Below are 12958 nucleotides of genomic sequence, written 5' to 3' on the forward strand. Positions count from 1 at the left end.
ACCAGAGGTACCTTCGATTTGCCATTGCGGAGGATCATTATCAATTCGTGGCGTTACCCTTCGGTCTCGCTTCGGCTCCGCGGGTTTTCACCAAGGTGCTCGCGCCGGTTCTGGCTTTACTGAGAGCCCAGGGCATCTCGGTCTTGGGGTATCTGGACGATATCCTGATTCGGTCCGCGACCAATCAGGGTCTGGTGAAAGACCTGTCCATCACGATGCAGACTCTGCAGGAATTCGGCTGGACGATAAATTTTCCAAAATCGACGTTGTGTTCGTCGGTTCGTCTTCCCTACCTGGGGATGATTCTGGACTCTGTTCAGGCGAAGGTCTTCTGCCGGAAGACAAACTTCGGACACTTCAGTGCGAAGTCAGGTCCCTCAGGGACAATCAGTGCTCGTCCCTCCGGACGTGTATGAGGTGTCTGGGATTGATGGTTTCGGCCTTCGAGGCGATTCCCTTCACCCAGTTTCACACACGGGAGCTTCAGGTGGAGGTTCTGGCCGTGTGGGATGGGCGTCCGCAATCTCTGGATCTGCGGATTTCGTTGAGCCGCCACACCCGAAGGGGTCTTTTGTGGTGGCTCCAGTTCCCGGCGGTGTCGGGGGGCAAGTCCTTTTGTCCCTTGTCATGGACGGTGATCACCACGGATGCCAGCCTGTCGGGCTGGGGTGGTGTTCTGGGCGTTTTGTCCGCCCAGGGAACTTGGTCGGTGGAGGAATCCTCCCTTCCGATCAACATTCTGGAATTGCGAGCGATAAATCTCTGTCTTCTGCGTTGGACGGACAGGCTTCAGGGCCGTACAGTTCGGGTGCAGACGGACAATGCCACAGCGGTGGCCTACATCAACCACCAAGGGGGCACCAGGAGTGCTCAGGTGGCTCGGGAAGTAGCCGACATTCTGTCTTGGGCCGAGACGCATGTCCCGGCGATCTCTGCAGTTCACATTCCGGGGGTGGAAAACTGGCAGGCGGATTATCTGAGCCGCCAGACCCTGGACCAAGGGGAATGGTCCCTTCACTCGGATGTCTTCCAGATGTTGTGCGCGAAGTGGGGGTCCCCAGATGTGGACCTGTTCGCGTCTCGTCTAAATCACAAGGTGGAAAGGTTCGTGGCAAGGACGCGCGATCCTCGGGCAGACGCCTCGGATGCGTTAGTGACGCCCTGGCATCAGTATCGTCTGATGTATGCCTTTCCACCGATTCAGCTGCTGTCCAGGTTCCTTCGCAGGTTGGCCTCGGAACCGAAAACGGTGATTCTGGTGGCACCGGACTGGCCTCGTCGGTCTTGGTACGCAGATCTCGTGAATCTGGCGGTCGACGCTCTGTGGCGTCTGCCTCTTCGAGCAGACCTTTTGTCTCAAGGACCGATATTACATCCTGCTTTACAGTCGCTGGCTTTAACGGCCTGGCTGTTGAAAGCCAGGTCTTGATGGATAGGGGTCTCTCCCCTGAGGTCATTCCCACTTTTGATCAAGGCCAGGAAGGTCTCTTCAGGGAAGATTTACTACCGTACTTGGAAGGCGTATTTTGCCTGGTGTGAGTCCAGGGGGTATTCCCCTCGCTCATACTCGGTGTCGAGAGTGTTGGCTTTCCTTCAAACGGGCGTGGACCAGCGTTTGGCGTTGGCCACGATTAAGGGTCAGATTTCTGCGCTGGCCGTTCTTTTTCAACGTCCTGTGGCGTCTAACTCTTTGGTTAGCACCTTTGTTCAAGGGGTGCGACATTTGGTCCCTCCTAGGAGGGAGCCTTTGCCTCCATGGGATTTGAACCTTGTTCTGTCCGTGTTGCAACATGCTCCTTTTGAAAATATCAGGGAGATCTCGTTGTCTCTGTTGTCCAAGAAGGTTGCCTTCTTAGTGGCGATTACTTCGGCTCGCAGGGTGTTGGAGCTGGCGGCCCTGTCCTGCAAGTCTCCGTATTTGGTGATTCACTTGGATAAGGTGGTCTTGCTACCTAACCCATCTTTTCTTCCGAAGAGAATTTCTGAATTTCACCTCAATGAGGACATTGTCTTGCCTTCGCTTTGCGCGAAGCCTAAGCATCCGAAGGAGGTGGCTTTACATTCCCTGGATGTTGTTAGGGCGATCAGGGTTTACCTGTCATCGACTAAATCCTTTCGCAAGTCGGATTCTCTCTTTGTCCTTCCTGAGGGTCCTCGGAAGGGCATGGCGGCGTCTGCTTCTACCATCGCCAAATGGATCAGACAGACCATTGAACAGGCCTATGCTTTGAGGGGGAAGGTTCCTCCCGTGCCTGTGAAGGCGCACTCTACCAGATCTCTGAGTACGTCTTGGGCCTGTCATCATCGGGCTTCTGTGGCAGAGGTGTGTAAGGCGGCGACTTGGTCGTCCGTTCACACCTTCTCCAAATTTTACAAGGTGGATGTTCAGGCATCGGCAGATTCTTCTTTTGGCCGCAAAGTTCTTAGTGCGGCAGTGCCTTAGGGTCCCTTGTTTGGGCCCTTGGCTGTTGGGGTGTTTTTACCCCTAGGTTACTTGTTCTTTCCTGGGTTGTTGCTCCTGTTGAGCACGTTTTCCTGTTGCCCAGTTGGTTCGCTTACTCTGGTAAGGTTCCTTTCTCTGATGTGGGTACTGCGTTGCTTTAGGCGCGGGTGCTTTTTTTCCCACCCCTCATGTCTACACTGCTTTGGGACGTCCCCATTAGTGACGAATATGAAGAGGCGGCGACTGTCGGAGGACGTAAGAGAAAACGGAATTTTTGTAAAATCTTACCTGTAAAATTCCTTTCTCTGAGTCCTCCGACAGTCGCCGCCCCGCCCCTCTTTTGGGGTTTGTTTGTATACTCTACTGCTATTCTACTGAAACTGAGTTGGTATGCAGGAAGCAAGGAGGTATTGACTGAGGGGACCACCCCCTGGGGGTGGGATATGCTAAAAGCTTTGATATTAATATATTCTGTTGCCTAGCACTCCTACGGAGCAAAGGTCAATAACCCCCATTAGTGACGAATATGAAGAGGCGGCGACTGTCGGAGGACTCCGAGAAAGGAATTTTATAGGTAAGATTTTACAAAAATTCCGTTTTTTTCCTAGAAAACTACTTAGAACCCCCAAACATTATATATATTTTTTTAGCAAAGACTCTGGAGAATAAAATGTCGGTCATCGCAAAATCTTTTGTCACGCGGTATTTGCGTAGCGGTCTTTAAAACGCAATTTCTTTGGAAAAAAATTGAAAAATCACATTTCACTGCATTTAAAAAATACTAAACAGTAAAGTTAGCCCATTTTTTTTGTATATTGTGAAAGATGATGTCACGCCGAGTAAATAAATACCCAGCATTTTACGGTTTAAAATTGCGCCCCCCCCACCGTGGGATGGCGCCAAACCTCGGTCAATAGAGATCTCAATCTGCGAAGCTTTAAATTTATTTAATGGTTACCAGTTTAGAGTTAGAGTGTAGCTCTTTTTTTTTAATTATTGCCCACGCTCTGGCGATCAAGGCGATACCTCACATGTGTGGTTTGAACAGCGATTTTATTTGTGGCTCGACTTGTGTATATGTTTTTTTTTGTGCGCGAGCTAACAAATTTTTTTTATTTTTTTTTCCTATTTATTTTTTATTTTTTTTAACTTTATTACAGGTTTTTTTTTAAAAAAAAATCTGATCACTTTTATTGCTGTCACAAGCAATGTTAACATCCCTTGTGACACCAATATGTAGTTACAGGTACACTTTATGGAGGGATCGAAGGTCTAAAAGACCCTAGACCCCTCCACTACAATTCCCTGTATGCAAAACGCAGAAAACGGCATTTTTGCATACAGCCGTTTTTCAAATCTGCTGCCTTTTGCAGCACAGTAACCCGGAAGTGACGTCATGGACGCCGCCTCCGGATTACGTCATCGGAGACCCAATCGATGCCGTTTCCGGCATTCATCGGGACTCCATCCAGCCGGCTGACGTGCCGGCTGGGTGTAAAGCCACGGAAGGTGGCGGGAGGGGGGGGGGACGTCCCCTCCCGCTCACCCGGGTAACGATCGAGCGGCTCCCGAGCCGCATCGGTCGTTACCGACGGAAAGCCGACCGTCGGCTTCAAACCACGGTACCGGGATGATGCCTCTAGCTAGAGACATCATCCCGGTATAAGCCCGCAAAGTTACCCGACGTACCGGTACGTTGATATGCGGTAAGTGGTTAATATTTCAGATCATCCCTTCTGGGTTAATCCGCTGCTCCTCCTCCACTACCAGCACAGTGTGAACTTCAGAGCTGTATTGAATCCTTCCTTCAATCACACTGATTTTCACCAAGCAATCACCTGTCTCAGCACTTAATCATAATCTCAAATATAATCAAAAAATGTCCCAGGTGTACAAAATCTATCCTGTCTATGTCTAAGTCAAGGCTCCCCAGCCAGGGTTCCATGGAATTCTAAGGTTCCGCTAGAAGTTGCTAGGGGCTCCTTGAGCAATGACTAATTTCTGACTCTCATAAATTCCCACTGACACCAATGATCTTTTTAGCAATCTTTAAGGGGCAATTCCTCCCAATGACCACAAGTGTAAGGGGCATTCTTCCCACTGACCATCACACTAATGTATCATGAGCTGTAGATATAGTAATCAATAGCAGGGGTTCCCTGAGAGCAGGATGTTATTTCAAGGTGTGTTGAAACGGTTGAGAAAGGCTGGTCTAATGGGCCATACACACTATAAGATTTTCTGAAGACTTTTTTCTTCAGATTTTCCTTTTCTATGTAGTGCAAGGGCCTGCCAGATTGCATACAAATTGAAAGTGTTTAGGTTTCACCTCATATTATCTGGTTTTGGTAAGTCTGAAGGAAAAAGTCTGCAGAAAATCTTATAGTGTGTATGGCCCATAAGGCTTCTTTTTGTATGAGAGCCCATATTGTATACTACTATTATAAAGCAACAGTGCTGAAACAACTGAGCTAGTCCCACATTAACAATGCATACAAATATAGCAAGCTATAGACCCTAAACTCCAGTGACCTGTTGGGAGCAATTACCCTGGGTTACTCTTCTCCTTCTGCTCGGCCCAACCCCCTCTGCATGGCTTTTTTTAAAATATATCGGCGTATAACACGCACTGCTATTTTGCCCTCCATTTTTAGGAGGAAAAAGTGGGTGTTATCCGCCAATAAATATGGGATGTTTGCGAATCTGCTTAAAAACCATCTTTGTTCCTACCGTCAGGTGCTGGGCTCTAATTTCATCTGTTTCTCTCCTGAGGTCGTTATTTTCCATTAATGTCTCCTTCCATAAGCAGTGTACCTCTTCTTTTTCTCTAGCATAAGTCAATGCAGTTTTCTGTGAGGACTCTAACTTTTTTATGAGCTCTTCTTTTTCACTATTGGCTGCTGCTAAGTCTTTAAGAAATGTCTTTTTTTCTTCTTTCAATAGCTCCATGTCTTTTTCCAGTAACTGCTTCTCAAACATCAAATGGTTTCTTTCATCCTGAATTTGATTCTTTTGTTTAAAAAGTTCTTCACATTTGTCAATCAGAGATTTTGCTTGCTGACGATATGCCTCTGCGGTTTGCTCTGCTATGGATAACTTTACATGAAGGAAGGTTTTTTCTGTTCTGAGCTTGTTGATTTGTTCTCTGCACTGGAGATTTTCATAGCTTAAAAACTCCGAATCAGTATGCAGTTCTCTTAAAGCTTTCTGAAATGCCTTACTTTCAAAGTGGTTTGGAATTTTCACCTCATCTGTATCACTTAAACTTTTTATCCCTGCTGTTCCTTTATGCATGCTTTTAAACAATTTGTCAAGATTTTCCTCATCAGATGTGTTCTTGTCTTCTGTTTCTTCTAGTGTTGGCTCCTTTTCCTTACACTCAGGACTAAAGTAATTGAGAGCACAGGATTGAATAAGGTCTGTAATGCATAGTAGTGTGTCAACTTGTTCAACGTCCTCAAATTCATTATTTTTCATTGTACTACTCAGCAGACCACTTTCATTTATATTCAAGGCGCTATCAGATATGCTTAAACTTTCAAAGTCTACTTCTTCAGTCCCATTTTTATGTGAAGTATATACATCTTCTCTCCAACAGTCAACTCCTTCGCTTTCAAGTAAAACATTTGATTCACCTAGTTTGCAGTTGTCTGTATTCGTGTTTTGCAGGTTATGGTTCTGCTGTGTGTCAACATTTATAGGTGAATTCTGACCACTGTCTGATGATGGTCCAATGTAATCCATTGTACCCAACTGTTCTGAGGTGACAATCAATGGGAATTCTACTGTCTGATGCAATAAATGTTTGCCTAGCCAATCTTCCTCTTCAGTATTGTCAGTACATTGCCCTTTGTCTGCAGCATAGATGAGGTCATTACTCTGAAATGATACAAAAAACATTGGAACTTATTCATAAAATTTATGTCAGATTTTTTGCTACACACGAGGTTAAATTACTAAAGAAAAAAAAAACAGCTATTCATGGGAATTTTCCCTTAGCGTAGGGTATTAGGTGAAATTCCATCGACTCATCGTCCAAACAAATGCAAGCAAATAAAATTAGCAATCAGTGATGCGATATCACACCTTGTAATCCATGGTTAGGTTTTAACATCAAATTGGAAAAGTTTACACTGTAATGATTACAGTTCAAGTATGAACTTGGTGTTTAACACTTAACAGTAATGGTTAAAAGCAGGGTGACCCTGTCCTACCTGTTCACGTCAAAAAGTCCAAGCTTCAACAGTCACAGTAGGCATATCCCCAAAGGTGTTTTCAGGGACTGACCCCTGAACCACAGCCCTGAACCTGTATCACACCCTATGGCTGACTACACGTGTTGCACGGTGCCAAGGATAGTGAGCATGCAGTATCCAGCAACATTACAGGCCACCTGCACAGAGGGGTGTAACGCTTTCATTTGTGGCATTACAAGGCAGTCGGAAGTTGATGAAAAGAATTTAAAGATAAAAAATAAGGAAAAATATGTGATATGTATAAGTGGTGAAGTTTATAGTGATTTCTCAGTGAAGGAGAAGTGGTCTATCACTTTAGGACACTAGCAAAAAATAGAGTGGGGTAGGGTTATAGAAAAGATGGCCAGCAGGTGCATCCTAAAAAGCTTGTCAGTGTCCAATCACCTGAAGGTGCGCACCTATATCCCAGGGTCTATACATACCTAGCCTATGTTCTGTACTGTATGAATAAGATACTGTTTTTTTTTTTTATTTATTTTATTTCCCTTTCACATAACTGGGTATTTTGTGCAAAGTAGTTTTTCACCACATTTACAAAGCCAAGGGAAAGTTCTCTTGCAGAGTGAAATTTCCTTGCAAAGTGAACAGACTATTTGCCTTTGGTAAATCAACCCCTACTTATTCAAACTTATTTTTAGCTGTTCAAAGCATTACAAAGAATAAAATTAAGACAAACACTGAGTATAAAAAAAAAATTAAAAATCTTCTAAATCTCCTGCTAAATAAGAAATAATTAGGATCTACATTTTTCTTTTTTTTTTTTTTAAGTCAACTTAAATTTTAAGGATTTGAGAATTTTTTTACATTTGTACATCTGTTTTAGCTTTTTAAACCACTTCAGCTCCGGAAGGTTTTAACCCCTTTCTGACCAGAGCACTTTTTTCAATTTGGCACTGCGCAGCTTTAACTGGTAATTGTGCAGTCATGCAAAGCTGTACCCAAATAAATTTGCATCCATTTCTTTCCCCACAAATAGAGCTTTCTTTTGGTGGTATTTAATCACCACTGGGATTTTTATTTTCTGCGATTAAAAAAAAAAATGTGGTCTTTTTTTTTGTTTTATAAAATATTTTCTACTTTTTGTTATAAAAAAAATCCAATAAACTCAATTTTGTCATACCTTTTAGGCCAAAATGTATTCAGCCCCGTCTTGGGTAAAAAAAAAATTCAATAAGCGTATATTTATCGGTTTGCACAAAAGTTATAGCGTTTACAAACTATGGTACATTTACTTGAATGTATTGCAGCTTTTAGTTTATAACTGCTTATCTAATTTCTTGAGGTACTAAAAATGGCAGGTCAGTATAACTCCCCCCCCCAAATTAATCCTTTTTGGAAAGTGGACACGCCAAGGAATTTGCTGAGAGGCATGTTGAGCCCATTGAATATTTCATTTTTTTGTCACAAGTGATAAAAAAAAAAAAAATTAACATTTTTTTTTTTTTTTTACACAAAGTTGTCACTTAAATGATATATTGCTCACATATGCCATGGGTATATGTGCAATTACACCCCAAAATATATTTTGATGCTTCTCCTGAGTATGGGGATACCACATGTGAGAGACTTTTTGGCAGTCTAGTCACGTACAGGTCCCCGAAAACCAATGACTGCCTTCAGGCATTCTAAGGGCGCAAATTGTTGATTTCACTCCTCATTACCCATCACAGTTTCAGAGGCCATAAAATACCAAGATAGCACAAACCCCCCCCCCCCCAAAAAAAAAAAAATGCCCCTGTCAAGTAAGTAGACACGCCAAGCTATTTGCTGAGAGGCACGTTGAGTATTTTACAGATCTCGCTTTTTGTCACAAAGTTTTGAAAATTGTAAATATATATATATATATATATATATATATATATATATATATATATATACACACATACTTATACACATATACATACATACATATACACGTATACACACACACACACTTTCCAATTTTTTTTCTTCATTTTCCAAAACAAATGAGAGCTGCAAAAAACTCACCGTGCATCTTAGTAAATACCTTGGGATGTCTAATTTCTGAAAAGGGGCCATTTGTGGGGGAGGGGAGTTGAATGGTTGCGAGGAGTGAAATCAACAATTTACGCCCTTAGAAATAATATATAATTTAGGGACAAGTTTGCGTAATGTAAAAAAAAAAAGAAAAAAAGTGTAATATTCCCAAAATTTGTGAAGACATCCAAAGTCTCCCGCATGCGGGCTGTGGCTCTGACAACGGCAAGTGCTGTGCGATATCCTGGCTCCAGGCTGTCAGAATGGAGCCGATGCCTCCTGTTTAGTTCTGGCTCCATCTTTTCACAGGCGAAGTAATATCAAATGCACTCCGCCTGTGAGAGGAGAGATACAGGAAGAATCGGCTCTCCATGCTTCCTCCAGCGCCACTCCTCACACTCCATTGATATGTCTCAGAGGAGCCAGTATTTCTCGCCAGCAGTAACCACCAGTAGGACCCGCCAGCAGTACCTGCCAGCAGTAAGTCACATGTGCTAGGGGTGCTACTAGCCCCCAGCACAGAATTGTAAACATCCCATCATGTACAGTGTTTCTGACTCCTACCACCATGACCACTTCAAATCACCAAAATGGTCATGGTGGTTAGAGTGTTTCTTTAATATCTCTCAAAAGAAGTAAACCTCTGTATACTGATTCCATTTCAGCTAATCGTGTTAAATTGGTTGGGGGGGGGAGGGGCGCAGAGTGCCACCTCCATTAAATGAGTTTTTGCAGGTTGGGATGTCTGCTTGAGGAACAATATAACATATTCCGTGGACTCAACATGCCTCTCAGCAAATAGCTTGGGGTGTCTACTTTCTGGAAAGGGGTCATTGGGGGGTTGGGGGGGGGGTTGAACTGTCCTGGCATTTTATGTAACATATTAGAAGCTTATGCCACACATCATCCACCACTTGAAGACCAAGCCCTTTTTGACACTTTTTGTTTAAATGAAAAATGAAATTGTTTTGCTAGAAAATTACTTTGAACCACCAAACATATCTATTTTTTTTTTTTTTTTTTTTTTTTTAAGCAGAGGCCCTACAGATAAAAATGGTTGGTGTTGCATTTTTTTTTTCACACAGTATTTGAGCAGCGATTTTCCAAACGCAATTTGTTGGGGGAAAAAAAGCTGAGTAAGGCTTACCGGTAACTCCTTTTCTGAGAGTCTTCCAGGACAGCCCATGAGACCTAGGGCTCCTCCTACCAGGACAGGAAAAACATTAACCCTACCAGATAAAAGGCGGTACTCCAGTCCTCACCCCTTAGTATTTCTCGAGAACTGTTGGACATTCCTATAAATCATATGTATAATACAGCACCGGGTGGGAATCCGGCTGTCCTGGAAGACTCTCAGAAAAGGTGTTATCGGTAAGCCTAACTCAGCTTTTCTCAAGTCGTCTTCCAGGATAGCCCCTGAGACGATCAGCCAGAACATACCAGTCTAGGGAGGGACTACTGCCTGGAGAACCTTTTGACCAAACGCCTGCTCTTGGGAAGAGAGGAGGTCCAGGCGATAATGTCTAACAAAGGTCAAAAGTTTAGACCAGGCAGCTGCCTTACATATTTGTTCCGGCGAGGGCACCAGCCCTTTCAGCCCAGGATGTAGACAAAGCTCTTGTTGAATGTGCGTTGACAAAAGGTGGAGCAACATTCTTAACTCTGTAGGCTTCAGAGATTTCCTGCTTAATCCACCTGGCTATGGTGGCCTTAGAGGCTCTATTACCCTTGTGTGTCCCTGAAAAAAGAACAAATAAGGTTTCAGACTTCCTAAAGGTCTTGGTAACCTCTAGGTAGACAAGAAGAACCCTTCTGACATCCAAAAAATTAAAATCTTTTTCTTTGTAATTTTTTGGAAAATTACAAAAGGTTGGTAGTACACTATCCTGTGATCTATGAAAGGAAGTGGCTACCTTTGGCAAAAACCCTGGATCGGTTTTTAACACTACTCTATTGTCAAAAATTATAAGGAAAGGCTCCTTAATTGAGAAGGCCTGAAGTTCACTGACTCCGCGTGCTGACATAACTACAATCAGAAACCCAGTTTTCAGTGGGAAAATTTCCACTGACAAATCTTTCAGAGGCTCAAAAGGAACAGTCACCAAGGCCCGAAGGACTAGAAATAGGTCCCAGGTAGGACACGATCTGACCACTGTTGGTTTTGTACTGATGATAGCCCTAAAAAACCTTGCTATAATGAGTTTCTCCAGAAGGGAGTACTGGAGAAAAACACTAATGGCTGCAGCCTGTACCTTAAAAGTACTAAGTGATAGACCCTTGTCGGCACCCTCCTAAAAATTCCAAAATAGATGGGACATCAGGGGATACTTTTGGATTCTCAGATAACCAAGAGTTTAATTTCTTCCAAACTTTGCAGTATATAGCTCTAGTGGTAGGCCGTCTAGAACTAATTAGAGTTTTCACAACTTTGAGAACCCCTGGGAGCTTAGTATCTGCTTTTCAGCTACCAAGCTGTCAAGTTTAAGGATGCCACCCGAGTATGAACTATCGGGCCTTGAGTCAGCAGGTCCTCTGTCAGGTACCTTGGTTGAGGCCGAAGTGCTGAGAGGGCTTCCCTTGCAGCTCGGTGCGGATCACCCCTGGAGGTGAGACAGGAGATGACACGTCCCAAGGAGCACTGGATGCTGGTGAAATCCGGATGGATGGATGGTATGGTATGGACACCCAGGACCGCTTCCAGGAGATCTAAAGGTGCTCAGTGGAAAAAGACACAAGGTTAATGCCAGGCCGAGGGTCATACACAGTTAATCAGTCCGGAAGTAATGAGCCAAGTGGAAGGTAGCAAAGGGGCAAGACAAGAGAGAGTCCTTGAGATCCAAGCCAAGGTCGGTACACAGGAGATCCAGCAGGGGTGTCAGAGCAAAGAGTGGTCAGGCAAGCCAAGGTCGATCAAGGGAGAAGATGCAGACAGGTCAAAGAAGCAAGCCGGGTCAAAACAGGAACACAGGTAAACGGACAGGTCACGGGTACAGGAGCTGACGATAAACCAGCACTGAGCACACCGGAAGAGCGTCTTATATAGGGCCAGGGCTGGGGAGATGGGCGTGGTGACACACCTGCTCTGCATCCGGCGATCTATTGCTGCTGAATGGTGATTCCTTTCCTGACAGTGCCCCCCCCTGAGGGGCAGCCTCTGGATGCCCAACGACCATGTTTTTCTGGAAATTTTTTGTGAAATTCTCTCAAAAGTTTAGGGGCGTGGATGTTACTCAATGGTTCCCATGAATTGTCCTCCGGAGGATATCCTTTCCATTTAATCAAGTATTGAGTACGGTTGCCTCTTTGTCGACAATCCAAGATATTCTCAACCTCAAATTCAGGCTCCCCTTCTACTGAAACTGGAGGAGGTGGTACCTCTTCTCTTCCCGGGAAGGGGCTTGGTACCGCTGGCTTAAGTAGCGAGGCATGAAATACTGGATGAATTTTGAAAGAGCCGGGCAAGGCCAATTCAAAGGCCACAGGATTCACCACTCTCTTGACCTGAAAAGGACCGATTAATCTTGGCCCCAATTTCTTGGACGGGCAGGATAATTTCAAATTAATTGAAGAGAGCCAAACTCGATCTCCAACTTTGTACACTGGGTTCTCCCTCCGTTTGAGGTCAAAGAATTTCTTATAGTCCTGTTGTGCTTTATGAATATTGTCTCGTAACAACTGGAAATTAGTTTTAATGGCTGCTAGCCGATCATGGACTGCGGGAACCGTTATTTCCTGATCCAAGTTAGGCAAAAAAGAAGGATGAAAGCCATAATTAGCCCAAAACGGGGTTTGGTTGGTTGCGGAGTGTATGGAATTATTGTAGGCAAATTCTGCGCATGGAAGCAGGGAGGTCCAGTCGTCCTGAGAGCTGGTGCAAAAACATCGGAGGTACTGTTCCAGGGTTTGATTGGTTCTCTCTGTTTGCCCATTACTTTGTGGATGGTAAGCAGATGACAGGGACACTTCAACCGACAAGGACTTGCAGAGCTCCTTCCAAAATCTAGAGGTGAATTGAACACCTCGGTCTGACACTATATTATTTGGAAGTCCATGTAGCCTGACAACCTCTTTGATAAATGTGTTGGCTGTTTCCAGGGCGGAGGGAGTGCCCCTCATGGGCAAGAAGTGAGCCATTTTTGAGAGTCGGTCCACGACTACCAAGATGGTGGAAAACCCCTCTGAGGGTGGTAGCTCAACTATAAAGTCCATAGACAGACCTTTCCAGGGCTGCTCGGGAATCGGCAATGGTCTTAACAGGCCC

At 44.4% G+C, this 12958-nt stretch overlaps 1 protein-coding gene across 1 annotated transcript in view; it reads right to left on the minus strand.

Moving 5' to 3' along the window:
• CCDC110 (coiled-coil domain containing 110) overlaps positions 1–12958 on the minus strand; it is a gene marked incomplete at both ends in the record, with an annotated part of 61458 nt that overhangs the window by 18453 nt on the left and 30047 nt on the right. The window contains one exon of the mRNA XM_082249281.1: positions 5174–6322. Within this exon, the coding sequence (XP_082105407.1) occupies positions 5174–6322 (1149 nt within the window). The remainder of the gene's footprint in view (positions 1–5173; positions 6323–12958) is intronic.

Source organism: Pelophylax lessonae (assembly GCF_965119305.1).
Source record: "Pelophylax lessonae genome assembly, chromosome: 1".
Lineage (NCBI taxonomy): Eukaryota > Metazoa > Chordata > Amphibia > Anura > Ranidae > Pelophylax > Pelophylax lessonae.